At 34.9% G+C, this 20,883-nt stretch overlaps 2 protein-coding genes across 6 annotated transcripts; one reads left to right on the forward strand and one right to left on the reverse strand.

Annotated features, from left to right (window-relative positions):
- Positions 1-2,248: 2,248 nt before the first annotated feature.
- LOC137948123 (uncharacterized) lies at positions 2,249-8,533 on the forward strand. Of its 4 annotated transcripts, XM_068794080.1 has the most exons (11): positions 2,282-2,292; positions 2,446-2,588; positions 2,881-2,978; positions 3,502-3,598; positions 3,716-3,844; positions 4,875-4,983; positions 5,081-5,225; positions 5,726-5,768; positions 6,129-6,302; positions 7,944-8,075; positions 8,328-8,533. In XM_068794080.1, exons 2-10 carry the CDS (start codon positions 2,457-2,459, stop codon positions 8,055-8,057), a joined length of 1,041 nt encoding a protein of 346 aa, XP_068650181.1. In that variant the 5' UTR covers positions 2,282-2,292; positions 2,446-2,456; the 3' UTR covers positions 8,058-8,075; positions 8,328-8,533. The 4 variants fall into 4 exon arrangements, with proteins under 4 accessions (XP_068650180.1, XP_068650182.1, XP_068650183.1 ...); XM_068794079.1 differs by having other exon boundaries at positions 2,249-2,588; XM_068794081.1 differs by having other exon boundaries at positions 2,249-2,588; positions 2,881-2,948.
- Positions 8,447-20,049, reverse strand: LOC137948125 (folate transporter 1, chloroplastic). 2 transcript variants are annotated; one of them, XM_068794083.1, is made up of 11 exons: positions 19,832-20,049; positions 19,664-19,740; positions 17,134-17,210; positions 13,984-14,080; positions 11,722-11,815; positions 10,251-10,324; positions 9,472-9,585; positions 9,247-9,318; positions 9,133-9,153; positions 8,990-9,057; positions 8,447-8,724 (listed from the first exon to the last, which is right to left on the reverse strand). In XM_068794083.1, exons 1-11 carry the CDS (start codon positions 19,926-19,928, stop codon positions 8,592-8,594), a joined length of 924 nt encoding a protein of 307 aa, XP_068650184.1. In that variant the 5' UTR covers positions 19,929-20,049; the 3' UTR covers positions 8,447-8,591. The 2 variants fall into 2 exon arrangements, with proteins under 2 accessions (XP_068650184.1, XP_068650185.1); XM_068794084.1 differs by having other exon boundaries at positions 8,448-8,724; positions 9,472-9,582.
- Between the last annotated feature and the right edge of the window lie 834 nt (positions 20,050-20,883).

Here is a 20,883-nt window from a genome sequence, read left to right on the forward strand (position 1 = left end):
TTTGAATTGTTGATGGAAGTCTCTCCGTTTCTTCCTCATCTCATCTTTGTTTTCGTCAATTCTTAGTATTGTTATTGTAAAAGCACTTAAATTTGTGGAATGATGGGTACAGTTATCAGATTGGATAGCCCTTTTTTTCGTTTTTTGTTTTTAAGATTTTAAAAGGGGCCATTTAATCATTTTATTTCATGGTAAACATACTATATTTGTTATCTTAATTATTCATTAGATTCTTAGAAGGAGTCATGTTGAACATAGTGTATCCAAACCCAATGAGTAGGTTGAGCCTAGAGGACCATAACATCTTAGTTGCATATTTCTATTGAGTCTTTAGACTACTTTCTTTTGTCGGTTTTTTCAACGATTCGACGCCTGAAAAGAAGGCATAGAGGATTTGATTCATGTCTTATTTTCTTTTCTCTCAATGATTTTCTGCTGCCAAACAACAAAAAATAATTTTCTCTCCCGTTTCATTCTAAATATACCCTAAATGAAATTGGTGGAGAAAATGATTGAAAACCTCATAGAAATCACTACAATTGGACTAGCACATATTCATATGAACCCATTCATATTTTGTTTATTTTTATAAAGTTGATGAATTTTTATTAAAAAAAAAACTCATATCACCTCTAAAGTATTCCTCTAAACTAAGACCACAACTCTAACTTCTATAAAATAATGGGCAAATGGTAGGATCAAATTTCAAAAGTTCATGAGGTTTTAATGCAACATTTGTTGTATAGTGTATAAAATAATAAAAATTAAGTAATAAATATTTATTCAATTAAACTTTGTATCACAATTTGTATAGATTTCTTTCCCGGAGTTATCCATATATTCCTTAAATTATCGTGGATTAGTGCATTTTTAAAGAGACACTCAGTGTAACTGACTCAATTTGGAATTTCGTTTAATAAGAGTTGCGTAAACGAAGAAACAAGATCCTCACATTAAGTTGTTAACTTAAAAAATTATCAATTGATTTAGCATTATTAGTTTATTTCAATATTTTTCTCTTCTCAAGTAAGATTTTTTTGCTTGTGCTTTGGAATTATATTAATATATATATAGTATTTTAAAACAAAATAGACCACCTAAAATCATTGAAAATAAAATAAAATAATAGAGATGTTAAAATGAAAATAGATAAGAAATTGAATATTAAGGTTGTTCTATTACCAGCTTTTGTCAAGTAAATAGTACTTCGTTACATTAATTTATAGTTATTATTTTAAATAATAATAAAATTATTAGAACCAAAACATAACATAAAATCATTGTGAAATATTTAAAATATATAATTATGTTGCCTTTAACTAAATATTATTTATATAATTAATTATATATAATATATAAAAGTGAAAGTGAAATAAGTAATTCACTTTTACCCGCCCATGAAAACACACACTAATGCATTTAACTTAGTGAGGGCTTGTTAGTGCACGTTGAGGGAAAGTGAAAGTTAATTTGAATGCACTTTCACTTGCTCAAAATCGTTAGTGTGCACCCAATGAAACAAGTGAAAGTGAATTAAGTGTGTAAGTCACTTTCACTCATTTCTGTATAAAACAAGTGAAAGTAAAATCCAAGGGTTTGATTTCACTTTCACTCGCTCTCTCTGAATACTACGCCCCACTCTAAAGCTTTCTTGACACCTATCTCTCGCCCTTAAACCTATAAGGTTTTTTTTCCATCGTTGACTCATGTTAAGTTATGGAGCTTAATCAACACTTTACGTTGAGTTAGTACACAAATCAACCTTCGCGGTAAGATCGCCGTGGGGGTTGTTGGAAGGGAGGCGGGAAACCCCCTGCCTAGTCCATGATATATTAACTATTATTTCATTAAGTGCAGTTTGGGAATTTTACTTTGTATGGTGGTTGCCTTAATTTTCTCTTTATAATTGAGGGACACCGCTGTTAGGGTTTATTATGACCGAGAAAGAGTAGGAGTTGCACCGTGATAGAGGTTAACTATGATCATGTCTTCTTAATCTTGGGTTTTTCAATCAAATCTATCCAATTTTTTTGTATCTATCAAGTTCTCAAACAGTCTATCAAATATTTTATTAATAAACTATTTATCCACTTTACACTATATTTTTTTATTGTGAACATTAACAAAAAAAAAATCAATTTACACGGCAACCAAAAAAACATAATTCACTTCGACTTCCCCTTTCTCTATTATTTAACTTTCAGGTCGGTGATTATAACGCCAGCAACTTCACTATCGGGCAGTTCTGCGCTCTGTTTCGTGTAAAATGGCGGATGGAACATAAGGACGGGTGTACGGGTAAAAAGTGTAAAATTGCTAGAAAAGAGCTGAATTTATTCGAGTCCAGAGTCATCCACTTTCAGTCTCAAAGTTCCTGAGAAAATGTTGATTTCCCGCGTTTTGGATTTCTGAAGTACGTCCAACTTATGACACTGTTATTCCCAGATTGATACAAAATGCTCAGCTCTCCCGCGCTCTCATGGCCGTCGAGGATTCCTTCTATGGCCATCCGGTCAGCTGCGGCCTTCAATCGCACTCTCGCTACTTCAAGTAACCCAGAACAGAAAGCGGAAGTATCCTTCGAATTGGTTATTTCTGCTGGCCTTCTTTTTTTTCTTTTACTTTTCTCTTTACTCTCGGTTAACCGCTGATTTCGTTATTTTCTTTTCCTCCCTTTTGGTAGTTTTGAATGTAATTCGAGTTTATGTATATCTTGTACATGAAGAATAAATATCTTTGAAGTTGATCAAAACGAAGAGTCAAATTAATCTTCTTTTTGGCTTTCTCTGATTTCTAATGTTGACTAGTTTACCCAGTACACCAGAGTGGAAATGACAAGCTTTGATTCGACCAGATTGTAATTTTACTTTTTTTCTGCAGAGTCCTCTAAAAGCTGGCTTATATCTTGTGGCAACACCGATTGGCAATCTTGAAGACATCACTCTGCGGTATGCGTCAAATAAGAAGAACTATTTTTGGTACACCAATAACATCTGTTTTGATTGTAAACTATGTATATCACGTAGTTTGCTTTTATAGATATAATTGTGCAAAGACATACTTTACAATTCTTGTCTTAGCCATTCCTACCACAGTCTATCTGTTGAACCACTAAATTCCTAGTATATCATAATTTGTTGATGAAAGAACCATGTCCACTGCATGAGATAGAATAGAATTTTTTGCATTGAATCTTTTGGTCTGCAGCCTGTGTATCAAAGTTAAGTACAAAATGCCACAGTCAATAGCAGCTTGAATGCTCAACCCGAGCAAAAGAGAACCTAATTTTGGAGTTCAAATGCATTATTGGAGAATGTTAAAAAGTTCTAAGTAGGAAAGATCAATGTAAAATAAGTTGAGGTTGTCTGCACACCTATATACTTTATCCACTTGGAACTGTGAAAAAGCTTAGAGATCAGTTTTACTATACTACCTTTTAAGATTCATGAGCTGTCCACTGCCATTTTTAAATCTTACAAGACCCCAATTGTGCTGGTGCAGTGCATTGCGTGTTCTGCGATCAGCAAATGTCATACTTTCAGAAGACACAAGGCACTCTGGGAAATTGCTACGTCATTACAGTATTTGTACTCCTCTTGTGAGTGCATTTTCACCTCGTACAGTTATTATAAACAGTTCTGCTCTATTTAAGTAGATTTCATAAACAACTTTTCTGTTTTCTTATTCATATTAACTCAGTCATATAGTTTTCCAGCTAAGTTATCACAAATTCAATGAAACTCAACGGGAACTGATGGTCTTAAGGAGGCTGCAACAAGGAGAAGTCGTTGCTTTGATCAGTGATGCAGGGACTCCGGGCATTAGTGATCCTGGTACGTTACTGGTGAGTATTTTTTTATTTGGGTAATCCTCGTTTACATAACGTAAAATTATGTGTCTTACTTGGTTGAAAATTGATTTTGAATAAAGAATGTCCTATCGTTCTACGAGGGCTCTGTCTCTTTATGATCAACTTGGAATACATCAAAACTGCCATTTATTCATTTCACAACCCTTAAGAAAATAACAAAACAAATCATTTTATATTTTTTCATTTAACATGATAGCCTACTTATGTCATTGTTAATGGGCAAGAAGGCCTATACGATCACAGGAGTCAGTAAGTAAAGATTGAAGGGTCTCACCTCTATAAAGTTCAAATAGATGTTTTCAGGATACAAAATATTATGTTTCCTTGTGGTGAAGAGATAAAAAAGTATAAACCGTTTTCTTGTCCTAGAATTGTTCCAGCTATCATGTATCCACTATGCTTCATCTTTAATCTTACCAAAAGAGAAATATTTAGAATTTTAACTTTTTTGAAACTATGCATTCCCCAAGCTTTCTAAAAATTATCATGACACAAAAGCCTGAATGTTTTTTGCTTTCCTGTATGCTCTTTTCTCTCATATGTTGTTTATTTGCACTTGATGAATGTGCTTATATATTTACATATGTTTTTTTTTTTTTTTGAGAAAGAAAGAATATAATAATATAATAGAGAAGGGAATAGAGACATCTGAAAAGGATCGAGTTTGAGGTGGATATATACATATGTATTAGAAGGGCTCATCCAGTCCTGCTCCTGTTTCTTAATTGAGCTACTGCTCCTCAACTTGAGCTCATTGGACTTCATTCTGTTGTCCTTAAAGAAATATCCTCTAATTAATTAAGTTACCATTTATCTAATCATTCTCCCATTGTACTTGATTTTTGTATACAGCTTGTGCATATAACTTAACCTTTTTCCTTAAAAATGAACTTCAGTTGAGAACAATTGATTGAAATGATTGATAATATACAATTGTTCACCAAAAATCATTGAACAGTCTAGTTGCTTAAGCTAACCGATGCCCATACATATCTGGGTGCAGGCAAAATTATGTGCGAAAGAAAATATTCCAGTTATTCCAATCCCTGGGCCATCTGCTTTTGTGGCTGCTCTTTCTGCATCTGGATTGCCCACTGATGAATTTTCCTTTGGTAACATTCTCAGCCATTTGATTCTATCAAAATTTAAAATTCTCTTGAAATATTTAAAGTTTTGCATGCTCATGTCTCCTATGATTTGATTTTTCAGTGGGTTTTCTTCCTAAAAACACTGGATCTAGACGAAAAAGACTAGCAATTTCCGCCAACGAAACTGCGACACAGATATTCTTTGTTCCTCCTCACAAGCTTCACCAGTTTCTAGAGGAAGCTTCATCTATTTTTAATGAATCAAGGTATCATTTGAAAAATCCCCTAACATAGTTTGTAGATTACCTATTCCGGCAGTAAAAATCTACATTACTTTTTTTTTCTGCATCTGAATAAAAGTAAAAGCTACTATTGAGGGGTTGCAAGTTTACATGTCGTGCAATTAGTCACTGTCTCACATGAGACTAGAAACCTTAGGACAGTATAATTGTGTGTCTTTATGTTCTGTGCCTCCCTCACTTAGTTATGTCCTTGTTTTTTTATCTTTTTTGCATTGCCTTTCTTGGTTTAGACCTAAATTATTAAGTGGTTATGATAGTGATAAAAAAATTTAAAACCTAAAAAAAATCGCCTGAAAATCTGAAACTAGTAGCTCCAGTAGCTCTATTTTTTACCTAAAATGGCAGAATTTTTAGCTATGTTTATCATTCTTTTGTTATTCAATTGTTCTATCTTCTCTTTTCAGATGGGGAACAAAATTTTCTTTAACAGATAAGACTTTCTAATGTTAGTTGGACTTTGCCAGGCAATGTGTCATAGCGCGGGAGATCACAAAACTTCATGAAGAGGTAGCACTTCGCTTGCCATCCTTTCTAATTGTACCTTTTTCTCTAGGCATTTGTTGATCATCATCCTACCTAACTAATATAAGATGGTTAAAGTGCCTACATATGATTCAGAAAGCTTTTCATTCGACTGCAACGGGACACGTTGATTACCTTCATTTCTGTAGTCAGCGTACTTTTTGTTATCATAACATGCAAATCATTCATGCACCTGCAAGTTTCAACTGGTGGTTGTATCATATGAATACTTTTTTTGTGAAAGATTTTATTTTGAGGATTAATTCTACTGTCCTATGATTTATGAGAGGTTATTATCTATGAGTGATTTCTTACTTTGTTTATCAACTTCTCTTCATTGATTAGTTTTGGCGTGGCACCTTGAGAGAAGCAAAGGAAGCCTTTTCTAGTCACCAACCAAAGGGAGAAATCACATTTTTAATTGAAGGGAAAACAGATTTTGATGCAGATATTCCATCAGAAACAGAAATTGAGAATGATCTGCGAAATCTAGTCTCTGAAGGTCATAGTCTTTCGATGGTAAGCTTAACTGAGAAATCTAGTCTCCAAAGGTCATTTTCTTTCAATGGTAAGCATTTGAGCTTGAAAAGGATTTAACTGAATTCAACCCTGGATAAAATTGTTTGAAGTGCTGTCGTGATTTTCTTTCTACAAAGAGTGGTTGGAAAATGTGAGAGTGGTAACTTTTCAAGATTTATTTTGGAGCGCTTTCTTTTTCTCAAGCAAGTTGTAAGATGGGCAGACAAAAGAACTGAGATATCCTAAATAAATCAATGCATGTAACGAAACAGGTCAACCACCTGTTATTTTCTCTTTTGCTGGAGTAGTTGTTTGGCCACTTGCATTTTGGTATTGGATGTTTTCAATTTTTTGACATATCATGTTTGGTTGTTTTTATTTCTTGCCCTTAATATCGGCTTGAGGTTTAACTAAAGTCATTTCAAAGTTTAGCAAGTAGAATTGAAGAAGTTTAGGATTCTCTTTCTAATTTACATCTGGAAGTTGCCTTCTTGCTCTTGAGAACACACTTGGAGCAGTATAGACATAGCAAATGGGGTAAGCTATAAGGATGAGCCTTGTGATTGGATACCTGAATCTAAAAGTATGCTTTTCAGGAGTTGTATTTATGAAATGAAAAGCTCTTTTTTCTTTTATTTTCTCTATCTACTAATTTGCACTTGTGCACATCTGATCACTTCCTTGCTGATCATGAAGAAACCTATTACTTTTTCTTTTCTTCTTGAAAACGGGAAAACCTAGTGTTTTTTAGGAAACATTTTCTACATAGATACCCAGGGTGAACCTGTCCAATTGGGTAAGAAAAATTGTGGTGATGCTTATAAATCCTTCAGTATTTGAGACATTTCCATTTTTCTGGACTTATCAATGTCTAGTAATATGGTATGGGTTATTTAACCTGTACAATAACCCCTTGTGGAAACGAGTTCACTGAGTCATGAACCAAATGAGTCTTGGTTTCTTATTATTCTGTCCGAAAGGAGTTGATTAGATGCATAAGCATGGGTATTTTTGGATTTTTTACTGTAAAATAGTATTGTCATTATATCTAGTATGGGTAATTTACTTTTTAATTTTTTTTTTAGAAAGTGATGAATTTATTGAACCAGAAACAAACAAACAAGATTAGGCAGGTCGCCCCCCTAACAAGAGGGGCAAGGAGGGAGGCCCCCTGCTTGGCACACCTGTCTGCAACAGAATTCTGTGTACTGCTTAAACGAGGAGTGAATATGTCCTCACAGCATTTCTGTTGTTTATGTTAATAAAGCATATGAGAGGAGGATTGACTTCATCGAGATCTTCCTTTCTTCTTTTTGACACAGATTCCTAGAATTCTCTCTTCCCTTTATTCTCTCCTAAACTCTCAATCTTGATCCAATGTCACACAACTAAATGTCTTATTTGATCATGGGTCCAAAGTCTATGCTTACTATCTTATCTTATGGTGTTACAGCCTGCAAAACAAACAATTATTCATCTTATATCTTGTCTGACAAAATAGAAACTGCCAGTACCTTAGGAGCATATTATCAACTTATTCTTTTATTACTTTTGTTTTGAGTTATTTTTCCAAAAAAAAAAGGAAAAAAACATAAATAATCTTGAAGTATTGTGATTGTCTAACATATTTGCTGTACATAGGCAGTGAGGCTGGTTTCTGAAGGAACTTCCATGAAAAGGAAATCGGTTTATGGACTAGCACTGAAAATATTTGGAAAACAAGCTGAGACTGATGATAATTCAAGTTGTGTCTGATTTTACCACTTATGAGAGGTATTCCACTTTCTTTTATAATTTTCTAGGTTGTTGTTGTGACATTACTAATTACACAATCCCTGTTTTACTGCCATTTTTGTTGTTTTGACATTATTTTAACTGCTCTGACCATTGTCTTATGTAAATTCACATTTAAAATACAATTCAGAAGTAAATAACATATGGAGGTTTATTTTTGTCTTGATTGGTTGTTCAAATCATGAACCAGACATTTTTTTTCATCATGGTATTCTCTGTTTTGCCTTTCAGGAAGAGTGATCCATCACTGAGGTTACCATCAGAAAAGGATTCTGGGTTGATGCTCTTCTATGCTCTTAGCTATGATGGAGCCACTTGCAAGGATATTGGAGTAAAAAATGCTTAATTTAATTTAAAATATTGCTGAAAACATTTTGCTTTATTTGCTTTTGAGTCTACGATCAGCATTAATTTAAATTGCATGAGCATGATAACAATGAATTACCATGCGCTTAAATCTATCTTACACCGTAAAAGACGTAAATGGCTGAATAATCAATTGTTTCTATCTCTCAATCTCAATAGGTTGAGAACATTCTCGTAAACTACAAATGTTATAGAAGCTGCTGGGACATTTTTCAATAGGTTGGCTGTGATACCCTTGTAAAACCCACGGATGCCTTCAAATCTGGAAAACAAAAGAAGAGGATCAGCATTTGAAACTCACTGACCTGGGATAGCCACACAGAACCCAATCTGAAAGAAAACACTCAAGAATTCGATCAAGGAAATGCCATAGATAACGGATAGGAAACACCCAAGAAAAAATAACCCATACATGCAGTCTTTTTGTACCCATTGCAATTGAGACAAACTTGCACTGATCCCTTTCAAATAAACCAGTCGAGTTCTATGTATTTCGAGGGGTACAAAGCAAACTGAAAAAGTCTCACCTTAGGGTTTCCTTAACGACATGCCAACTATTTGCGTATTTTGGGACTCCGTCGGTATTTGGGCGTTGCTGCAGTATTCAAGAAGAAGCATCAGAATTTCGGAGAACCTGTACAAATATCTCTCATTAATATTAGTCTCATACCTGTATGCGTGATCGAATGACCTGAAAGACAACTCACAAAGCGTTAGCCTACATCGACATTTGTTAATTGAAGTACTGGTGATATGTTAGCAAGCAAGGGGGAGGAACTAGTACCTGATATGGGTATGTAAACAGCATTGCAGCAAACTTGGATGTGGCACCAAGCACAGCGTAATCTAGTGAGTTCTGCGTACAAAAAAAGAATGAAGGTATTGCCAGAATTTCAACCACTAATGTGTCAATGTGCAACAAGTTCCATGCGCATATTAGATAAGACTCATCTAGAGCCATCTTAGCCACAGAACTCAAAAACTCTAAAAGGCAAGAGTTGAATTCTACCAACAACTTCTCACGATCTCTGAGCGCAGCCTTTCCTCGGTCACTTTTGATTTGGAGAACAAATTTACGTAGTTCCTCATAAACAGTAAACTGAATAGCACCATGAGAAACCTGCTATAATTTAAACGATATAAGAAAAACCGTTGAGCCAATGTGAATTACATCTTTATATTGAGAAAAACGACTTGAAGGTTTAATTTAATCAGACATTGCTTTCGGTAGAAAAGTCCTTTCATAAATATTTGATGAATAAAATGGGGAAAATCGTTAAACAAAGGGAAAGAAACTTGTTTCTAGTTTTTTTTACTTTTATTTAACAAATGGAAACTAAGCATGACCACCAAAACAATGAATATCCGAAATTGAGAAGGGTGTAGAACATGGACCAAAGCTGGAAGTCGATGATCAAAGTTTCTCACCCAGACAAACAGCCTCCTGCTGAAGCCAAGAAGATAAAACTTTCCACTCTCACAATTGCAGCCCCTTATCTTGGACATACAAACTAATCGAGCTAATTTCTACTGATTTCAATAAACTATGGCTTCTATCACAAAAAAAAAAGGCACCCTAAATGAACAGGATCTGATGACCTAGAGTGGAGTGAAAACATAAGGAAACGAACAAAAACAGAAAGAAAAAAAATTAAAAAATGAGATTTCCAAAAACTGAAGACTCATATTTGTTTCTTTACTTTCATTCTTTTAAAACAAAGAAGGGCCTCACAGACTGATTAATAGTAGTAATTGTGGTAAGAAGCTGAACAATAATCTGTAACTTACAAGCAAAAGACTAGGTCCAATTCCTTTATAAAGTGTGTGCCACCCTTCCTCTTTCAGAATAGTTCTTAATGCATCTGTATTAAAAACAAAAAAATATTAGAAAACACATGATCATATGTTTATCACTGTCTGTGCTTGTGACTCCATGTCTGTGGATACTGGTATTTGTTAAGAGAAACAAACTCGCAGGAAGGGAGAGAGAGAGAGAGAAAATTGCACTTTTCTTCAATCATAAAACCACAAGCTGGTTGCATTTAACTCTTACTACTCAAACATTAAAAGAAAGGAAAAAAAATTTCCTCTCCGAATATTCACCTAAATTTATCGTCTCTTAATTCTTGAATTTCCTATTCTACTTAATTCTTAAAATGTTTATTTAAAATTAGGAAGGTTATTTTGAATGATAACTCTGCCAAATATCAAACTCAAATTAAAAAATATATATATTTGGTTGAAATTTATAAAACGGAAACTACTACTTCTACAAGACATTCCTGATAATAACAAAAGGGTTTTACAAATTCTACTCACGATAAGGAACAAATATTTTTCAGCCAAAAACTCCAACATAATTCTAGGAGAATGACATGCACAAATTGTGAACCACAATAGGATCCTTACGAAAATTCTCTTCTAACAAGTATTTGCAATATGTTACATCATTTAGGAGTCACTAAAAATTTGCATTTATGCTATAACCTTATTGTAATTGTGATTAATCTGTGGGTTTTCCAGAACCTAGTCACATACAAATTCAGAAGTCCTTAAAATATGTTGCATGCAGCAGGAGAGTATCATTCTTCCCACACAAAATTTTTCTTCTGCTGTCATCCCACCAGAAAAACCAGATATGCATAATGGCAGGGTCCACCATGAAGTGAAATTTTTTATCTGCCAAAACATTGTTGACAACTGGGTATCTTCCCCCAAATAAAGATTGGAATATAACAAGTTCAGACTGATGACTGTTTCAAAAATTCAGTGCCAGATCCAAGAAAACTGATTTTTTTAAAGATTGAGCAATTAAAAAACTATGAACATAAAAAAAAAAAATTCTATAAGTGTATCAATCAAATTTCAGGAGAAAACATCTTGTACTCCAGAAAGCATCTATTTTATTTTTTTATTTTAGACACATACTACACCTGAAACTCCTGACAAGACTTGAACCCAAGACTTCCAGCTGGAAACCTCCATATGGCCATCCAGTAAAAGGAGTTTGGGATGGAAAAGGAAATTTACAACAATCATCAAATGTCAATAATGCCACGGAAACAGTAAACTTCCACAAAATATGGTGGAATTTTGATCCCAGTTGAATGCTCAATATATCAAACAAAAACGCTTTTTGAACAAATTTATTCTGTAAGTAACTCCAAGAGATTTTATTCTACAATTTTAAGTTCCACAAGGAAAGGTGCTCATGAAACTGGGGTGCAAGCATAATTTGATTGCGAGAAATTTAAAAGACCTGAGAACCCAGAGTAGGGTTGAGACAGTTGAAGAGGTGTCTGAAGCTGCAATCTCGTCTTGACAAGCCAAATAGGATTTGTAAATAAAGATACCTTTGAACAAACGTAGAGTAATGCCATCAGCTCCAAATTGAAAAAATTAGTAGCAGTTCCATCATTTGAAAATTAAACACTGAAGAAACATAAAACATCATGCAGGAAGAAACATTAATTCAAAGTTCCTCAAAGCTGGCTATTCAAAGGCTCCTGCCCGATAAACCTTAATAAAAATACAGACTTCAGTTCCTGGAATGTCCAGTCAAAAAATATAAACAGAATCTACCATGTAAAAGTCTTGCCAATAAAGTGAACATCCAAAGCTGTTTGAAAGTAAAGGACACAAACGAAGGCTGTTTTGCAAGAAAAGAAAATCAACTGGATCTCACATGGGCTAATATCAGGAAAAGTCATGTGGTTATTAGTTGGGAAAGGCTTCCTAACTTTGACTAGTCATTTTTTATGGACTTGGACCTAACTTTAACATGGGCATTAAAGCAGGACGTTTGCCTTCATGGACCCAATTTTTGCCCATTTGTGTTGTTCACGTCTCAGGCCCATTGTCTTTCGAGTAGGTCTAGACATGAGGAGTCTCAGTAGGAATAATTTCACATGGGTAGATATCAGAAAAATCTTGTGGCTATTAGTTGGGTATAGATCTCTTAACTTCAGCCAATCATCTAGGGATTCACCTGGATCCAACTTTACACCTTGTAGTCTCAAGGCTAAAGTTAGATCCTAAGCTCACGTCATGAACCATACCTAAAACCCATCCCTTGAACCTATCATGGGTTTTCACAATCCCCACCTTTGTGACGAGCTTTCACAGGGATGGGTTTTAGTGGGGACAAGTGATGAGCTTTCACAGGGATGGATGGATTTTAGAGGGGACAAGTTTCAGATCAAGTTCACAAGTTGGGGATGAAAAATAAGATATTTGAAATTACACTAAACCTACAATAGTTTGTTGTAATGATCCATGTCATTTAAATTGACCTCTAACAACAAAAACAATAACAAGTTCTCTTTTTTAAAACTTATATATCATATAAACATACAATTTCAGTAAACCCTGAAAGTCGGGTTTGGGGCAAGGATGGGAAAACCCATCCCCACTCCACATCTATATTGGGTTTTTTCCCTCACCCCGTCTATGCCCCACGGGGTAAGGGGAAACCCCATCCCCACCACAATCGAGTCGGGTCAGGTTGAGTTCCTTGTTTAACCCAACTTAGGCCCAACCCTAAATCCAACAGATGGAAGAATGAAAGATTGGAAAAAAATCTCTAACAATTTGACTTGTTGGTAACCCACTTTGGGGCTCTCCTCTTGCACAATGTGACCGAATAGCTCAACAACTACACCAATTTTCTAGCTTCTAAAAAATATTCACCAATCTCTATGAAACTCAGTTGTAAAAGATCCCTAAAGAAAAGGTTCTTATAATTGCAATAATCTTCACCACTCTTTCCAACAGCACTTATTTTACTGCAAAATCATAGTGACAACCTGGGTCATCTGAACCCGGCACAAATATGTAGCTTCAAAATCACACAACATTGTTTCAGTTTCATACTAATTATCAACTTAAAAACAGAATGAGTCATACAACACACAAACAACTATTCTAAATAAAGATGCACTGTTTCCTCCAGCTTAGCACTTTAAGCTTACCTTAAACAAAACTTTTTAAAGTGGAAAAGGATTGTGGACATCTTGTACAAATAGGAACAAGGCTGTCAAAAGTGGTGGTAAACATTATGCCACTTTGATCTATGAGTCTACTTCTTAATAAAAAACCCACAATTAGCCAAAATGATAGAGGTTATGTTTTAGCATCATTAATCATTAGTGAGAAGCCAGAACTACACTAATTTGTGTGCAACTCCGTAAAAGCATGTTCCAGAAAAGCTACTGTTTGAACTAATGCATCCAATTTTCTAAAAACATGTCTCTCTGAAAAAACTTAGGAGGCTAGCATCTCAGCTACAAATCCTTCTAACAAAATTCAGCATTTTCTCAACCATTATTAAAGTTAATTAGTGCCAGTGGGGAGGAAGATGTGTATGAAAGAAAATAAAGGTATTTATGAATTAGAAGAAAGTCAAAAGGGGTTAAGAGGGTCAGTGCAATTTAAAATGCACAAAATTCATTGAAAATTGTACATGCAAAACAGAAATGTGTTGTATTGAAGTCCTTTGTCATGAAGCAGTTGAACTACTCACCAAAGCGCCTGCTTCTGCAGCTGAGATGAGATGAAGCCCCGGGCTGAGCTGCTGTTTTTCAGTTCGTCTTAGGTATCTACTTTTAGCTCGATTATAACTGCAATAGAATGACAAATGATTAATAAACTTTGACATTCGTTTTTGCTTTTTGGTGAAAGAAATTCTCATTTTTTTACACAATTATCTGGTTTAAAATTTGGTAAATGGAAATGAACAGGAAAAAAAGAGTTAATACTGCCTGAAGCCTCAATGAATTTCTGGTGCATATTTCATCCTTTTAATATTTAAATGCCTAGTAAAAATATAAAAGAAGTGATGTCTGCTGTAAATTGTAATACCCCTCAGACATCTCTAACAATATCACTAGGCTTCAACTTTTTTCTTTTTTTTTTTTTAAGAAAAAGCGAATGTATAAAGAGCCAAAAGGCAAACTACAAGAAAAGTCAAATGAGGGAATCCCTTACAACGAAAGATTGAAGGAAAACCCCCTCTTTAGCAAAAGAATCATCTAAAGTATTAGCTGATCTAGGATCATGATGTCAATTACAAAAAGGGCCTGAAAGATCCTGAATTTTACAAAAACAACTCCAATGAGGACAAGGGGGAAATTTTTTTCACAAACACAAGCTGATGACGCTTTTAGAAATTACTAATACAATGACGCTTTTGCTTTTCAACTACTACAAACAATTTAGCATTGAGAGAAAAGAAATTACTCTTCTCCTGGACATGGTCCAAACAACTAAAATAAAACACTTTTACTTCCAGATAGATAAATGACCAAATAAGGGTTAAAAAAGTTCCAAATTATAAGCAACCAACAATATAAGTTCTATGAAAAGAGCCCATAGGACTTTTATAAAGCTTGATAGATCAAAGCAATATTCTTGTGGTTAGAAGACAACTAGCCTTCTTTTTTTTTAAAAATAAGATGTGTAAACTGTATTAAAAAGAAAAAAGAAAAAAAAATATTACAATACCTTGCTAAACAGGGCCTCCTTCCACAACAAGGTGTTGGAGAGAGACGCGTAGTTTAGCCTGGGCATCCGCTAAATGATTAGCAGATCTAGTAATACAATTCCATTTACAATTTAAAGTAGAAATTAAATTACATATATCATAAAACATATCCCAATGCCGCCATGGAGGATGTTCATTATTTGCACACCAATTGATAACAACTTTTGAGTCACTTTCAATACAAAGGGGCCCAGAAGCACGATTTTTGAAGTCCATTAAATAATCCGGTTAATTCAGCAGTTGTAGAGTCCGAATTTCCAATTGGCCCGGCATAGGAAAAGAGAAGAACTCCATTTTCATCATAAACAACACCACCAAAACCTGCAGGGCTTGGACATCCATACGCGCTACCATCAAAGTTCAATTTAAAATGGCCAATAGGGGGAGGGGACCAAATTGCCATACAAAGGGGCCTAGCAAGATAGGACATTCCAGCTACTATTCGCCAGTTTTCTCAGAAGTTTGACCCTCAAAGATCACGGAATTCCTTACGCAATAAAATCCACGAAGTAACTTGACCAATAATTTTTTCAACCAATATTTCTCTAGAAATAAACTTTAGGTTGAATTTTTGATTATTCCTTTCTTTCCATAATGCTCATATAAGATGCCCCACACAACAAGATATTAGTAATTTTCCAAGTTTCGGAAGGCTAGTATTTGTAATTGAGAGAATGGTTGAAGGGAGATTTTGAGAGGAACAGAATTGGAGACCGATTTTGTTTAAAAGGTTGGCCCACACGATAAGGCATACTCGCAATGTAGAAGGATGTGGGTGGGCGTCTCCGTAGAAGTTTGGCAAAAGGGGCAAAGAGGGTCAGGGACATGGGCACCTCTTCGAATTAGGGTGTCTGAAGTAAGGACTTTGTTCCAGCATGCAGTCCAAATAAAAAATTTAGCATGAGGGGAAGCATGCAAAGTCCATGCAATGGCAGATGGATGATTGATTTGTGGATGGTTGGTAGAGCTTAGGAAGCAATAAGCAGTGAAAGTTGAAAAATTACCTTTCGAGTTGGGCATCCAGATGAGAGTATCTGGCGATTTTTTAAGACTTACCAAAGAGAGCATGGTAATGAAGTCAGAAGCTACCAAGGCCTCAGAGTCAGAAAGTGATCTTCGGAGATTTAGGTTCCACCCTCCTGAATCAATTCGCATGTCAAAAATAGAAGCTTCAATATTTCTTGCCAGTTTTGAAATCAAGTTGTGGCTGTTGTTGAAGCTGTGTGCACCAGTCCACCAGTCGGTCCAGAATCTTGTCACAAAACCCATGCCCGAGTAACACTTTACAGTAGATTTGAAAGCAAGTAATAACTTTACAATTTTTTTCCATACAGGAGACAACCTATTACATCGTCCACCCTCAGTCCACCAACCCAACAATTTATTTGCTTTTGCCGCAACCAATTTTCTCCAAATTAATTCAGGAAATAAGTTAAACTTCCAAATCCATTTAAGTAACAGTGCTGAATTTGTAATGATAGTATCCCGGATCCCAAGCCCACCAAGAGATTTTGATTTACATACCTCAGCCCATTTCACCAAAGAGTACTTCCTTTCCCCATTTGGTTCACCCCATAGGAATTTTCTTTTGAGCTGTTCAATTCTTTGGCAAACAGAGGCAGGACATCGATAGAGGGAAAGGAAATAGGAAGGAATTCCACGCATACAGGACTTAATGAGAACCAGTTTACCAGCCTTGGATAAGAATCTTCCTCTCCAAGTGGCCAGACGTCCTTCCAAGCGCTCAATAACAAGGTGCCAAGAGCTTTTGGAGGGTAATGTAGGTGATAAAGGCAATCCCAGATATGAACATGGAGGCGTTGCAATTTTACAACCCAAGTATTGGGTCATGGAATTTAACACAGTAGGATCAATATTAAAGCCAGTAATTGAGGATTTTGACTGGCTAACTTTCTGACCAGAAGAGAGTTCAAATAAATTTAACAGGGCTTTAATATGAGAAATTTTTGCTAACACAAGGACAATTAGCCTTCTTGCCGAAAGAATTTTATCCTAGTCACCCCATTAACAACACAAGGACAAAAGAAACCATTTAAAGAAGGCATTAAATTCAAAAAAAAAAAAAAGAGGCTGTACGCAAGAAGCAGAAAAGGAACTGTCAGAACATACAAGAAAAAGTACAAACCCCAAGAAACAGTTGAACCAAGAACTGCTGGAGAGAAACCAGCATAAAGGCCTTTCAAACCCTGCAAATTTTCAAAGGCACAATTAGTATTTGAATGCTGTAAGCTTTCCTTGTTTAAACCTAACAGGACACTGTAAACAAAAATCTGAGCACTAAAGCCAAAGAAAACAAGAATAGATATATTCAATTTCTAAGTTCTAACTTTAACAGTAACCCTTAAATGGAGTTAAGCACGTGTATCTACAATGTCCATAAATCACTTATGCTATTGGATATGATTAGAAAACTAGGAAGAATCTTGACAAGGTGATACACAAAAAATCCTTCTCAAACCTTTGGAATCAGAAAACACCATATCATATGCCAAGTATACCCATCTAAATCACATCAACATGATTAAGAGTGTCAAAATCTGCAAGATTCAAGGTTTCCACTCGGCCGATTCCAGACATGACCAACATAATCGGCTACAGTTCATAACAGATTTTAGAGTAGTATTTCAACCAGTAAAAATGCTACAAGGGGTTCTGGAACTAAAAGTTTGGAGGTTCCATGATTGATTTACTGCAAGTGTAGAGTAGTATATTTTATTTCCACATAAAATAAACCAATTGATACAGCAGAAGTTGAGTATAGTGGCATGCGTATATAAGAACATGAAAAAGAGTTGGACTCCATTAGCACCCTCAAGAATGAGGATTTCTGATTCTTTTGGTACTGTGATGACTAATAACATTAAAACAAGAACCAGACTTGGTCTCGCTGCCTTCACTGTGCAAGGTTATGCAGACTTTCTAGCTACAGATGGTGTCAATAAGCAATAACTTTTTGTAGGATGAGATCATGCCTATTCTAGCAGCTTGCACATTCTTTTCTTTGGTCCATTTTCTCTAGCTAGCTTCTTCTTAACTGGTAAAAACATCTCCTTCAAAAGAAAGCAAATCCATGCACCCATTCACTGCTGGAAACAGAGATAGATCTACCATTGGAACATCATGCATTAAGAAGTCATCAAACAAATTTTGGTTAAGAGAAAAATTGCCAGTTGTTAATGATTCACAGATTCTCAAAGCTAGTATCTCCATAAATAAGAGCTTTGGAAACTTTTTAGCTGGCTAAAAAGATAAGTTCTTTGCACAAAGGCCAAACCACATATTTTTCAAAAATCTCTAGATTTTGAGAACCACTGCTTTTCACCTCTGAAATCCTAAACCCAGGACTCTACCATGAATAGGATTTTGACAGGAGTTATATGGAAAAGATGAAAAAAAGATACATGTCTTATTTATGTATAAGAACCTCCCAATCAAGCACTATGTCCAAATGGCTGCCATCAATGTGCTCGTACTACCACCCACAGGGAATACCAATAAAGCCATTATGAATGTTGATTGTTGTCTACAACCATTTTGACTTACACATGCTCATGCACACCTACGACATTAGACTACTAAATAAGTGAGCATGGATTTTCTAAATTAGTGTTGACTTCTTCTTTGATTATCTTGGCTATTTCTTTGCACAGATAGAGCTTAACCTTAGGACATATACTTCTATATTCTGTTCACCAAATCTCATCCATACCAAAAAACAGGTCCAACATTTTCGGACTGCTACAGTTTCTTCCATTTTCAAATCATTGAATCCGATCCAGAGTTCAATACCAAGGATCTAAAGAAATCCATGTATATTCTGTATCTCTATAGTGACATTTTGATAAAGAACGTTACTTGAACTAAAAGAAATTCTACAGAAGTTATCAATTAGGGCATAAGCCACATTGGTTGTTATTAAAAATCTTTTTTCTAAAGAAGTGACTAAGAAATTTTGTCAGCAATAGGGACGTGAGAAGGATATCACTTACGAAGGTGTACCCTATACTTTGAAGATATAGAGTAAAAATCAGCATCATTTCAAAAAAAAAAAAAAAAAAAAAAAAAGATGTCGAGTAAAAAAATAAACTCCTGCAGCCACTTCATACAAATGATATAGCAGCTTCACCCACTTAAGTGTGTACAATAATTTCCAGATCCAGCATTAGCAACATCTCGGACACACTAAATCTGTCCAGAGAGTAATTTCAGAAGCAATGAATCAAAACAGACGATGAAGGGAATACCATAGTACCGATGGCTAAAACGATTAAGTGTTCCACTGCCACTGTTTACACTGCAAAGTGCAGACCTAAAATAGAACATTCTTAATTGTTTGTTTCGGACAAAGCACCATTACTATTATTTGAAGTGGACTTACAAAATCAGATTCAAGAGTTTGAAGGGTATTAATGTGAGTCGCCATTATGGATACATGAGTGGTGTACCCCGGTCATTCTTCGAATTGAAATCGAGAGAAGTTCAAAATGAAATACGTTAATCCATACATAGCAAAAAAAAAAAAAAAGCTCGAGTTTCGGTGTAATCTTCAAAACCATACAAATTTTGCAGGATCCAAGACGACGAGATTCGAGCTTCAAAATATTCACGCAACCCATGATTTCCAACGGAACAAACTAACCTCAGCCCGGGTGATCGTTACAATCGCGTGTCCCGTGTTCTTATATATCGGAAGATTCATTAAACGACCATCATTAACTGCGACCTCGATCAAGAAACAGTCCTCTTTCAGCGTTCCATCCAGCGCATATGAAAAACACATTAAGAGAAGACGGAAGAACAGAGATACCTTGAAATCTGGTTCGAACAACGTCAAGCGGGTGTAGAACAGCGACAGTGGCGAATCCAGCAATGGCACCGGCAGTCGCGTTCTCCCACTGCCACATCTTTGACCGAGATTGAATTTAGGGATCTGGTATCCTTCACGAACTAGTTTGTCCGGAACTTAATGTACTCGACGACCAAAAAGGAGCTGCCTTCCGCTTCTAAGAGATGAGCAGCTGGGTAGTGGACACTGCGAGTGCGAGGGGAACGCCTGTTAGTGCTGAGATTTTGCCGGATCATTTTTGTCATTTATGAGAATGCATATGGCGGTAAAGAAATAGTGTAAAATGTCAAATATTATCAAAAAAATTGTACACTTTCATTTCAAAAAAAAAAAAATATGAGTTTTCTCATGGGATTTTTTTTTATTTTCAAGAAAATGGATTTTAAATTTTTTTTTCAATTTTTATTAAAATTATTTTATTTTATTTTTACAACTTTTTTACTGATTTCTTATAAATATAGAAACACTTTTAATATAAATACTTAAATATGACATTAAAATGTATAAGGTGTGTAATGGTTTAACCACTATAAGAAAAATAATAACTAATTTTATTATCAATATTTTTCTTTATAAAAAAATTCTTTTAACTAATTTTCTTATATTTATGTTGCTATCAAAATAATAAATTGATCAATTTTTTATTAAAATAATGAATATTAAATAATAACTAATTTTTATCATTTTATTAAATAATGCTCTTTCACTTTTGTCGATTTTTTTACTCATTATCATGCGGCATTTAGATAAGATGTTTTAAATTGACATAATTTTTTTAGTGAAAGAAAGTATAAAGCCCTTTTCATTTCCTTCGAATCGGATAAGTGCTAGAAAACACCATTTCACATGCAAAAAGAAAAAATAAATATTTTCTTTCTCTTTGTTTTTTTTTCTTAAGAATGGAAAATTTCCCTCACTCCAACCACATAGGGATCCATGGCAAAGCCATTTTTATTTTGAAATATTATATTAATTTAAAATAGATAATTAGTACATTAATTTCAAGATATTTG

Source organism: Aristolochia californica, unplaced genomic scaffold (assembly GCF_029961685.1).
Source record: "Aristolochia californica isolate CCGP_79_NKW_82.1479 unplaced genomic scaffold, dmAriCali1.0.hap1 SCAF_13, whole genome shotgun sequence".
Taxonomy (NCBI): Eukaryota; Viridiplantae; Streptophyta; class Magnoliopsida; order Piperales; family Aristolochiaceae; genus Aristolochia; species Aristolochia californica.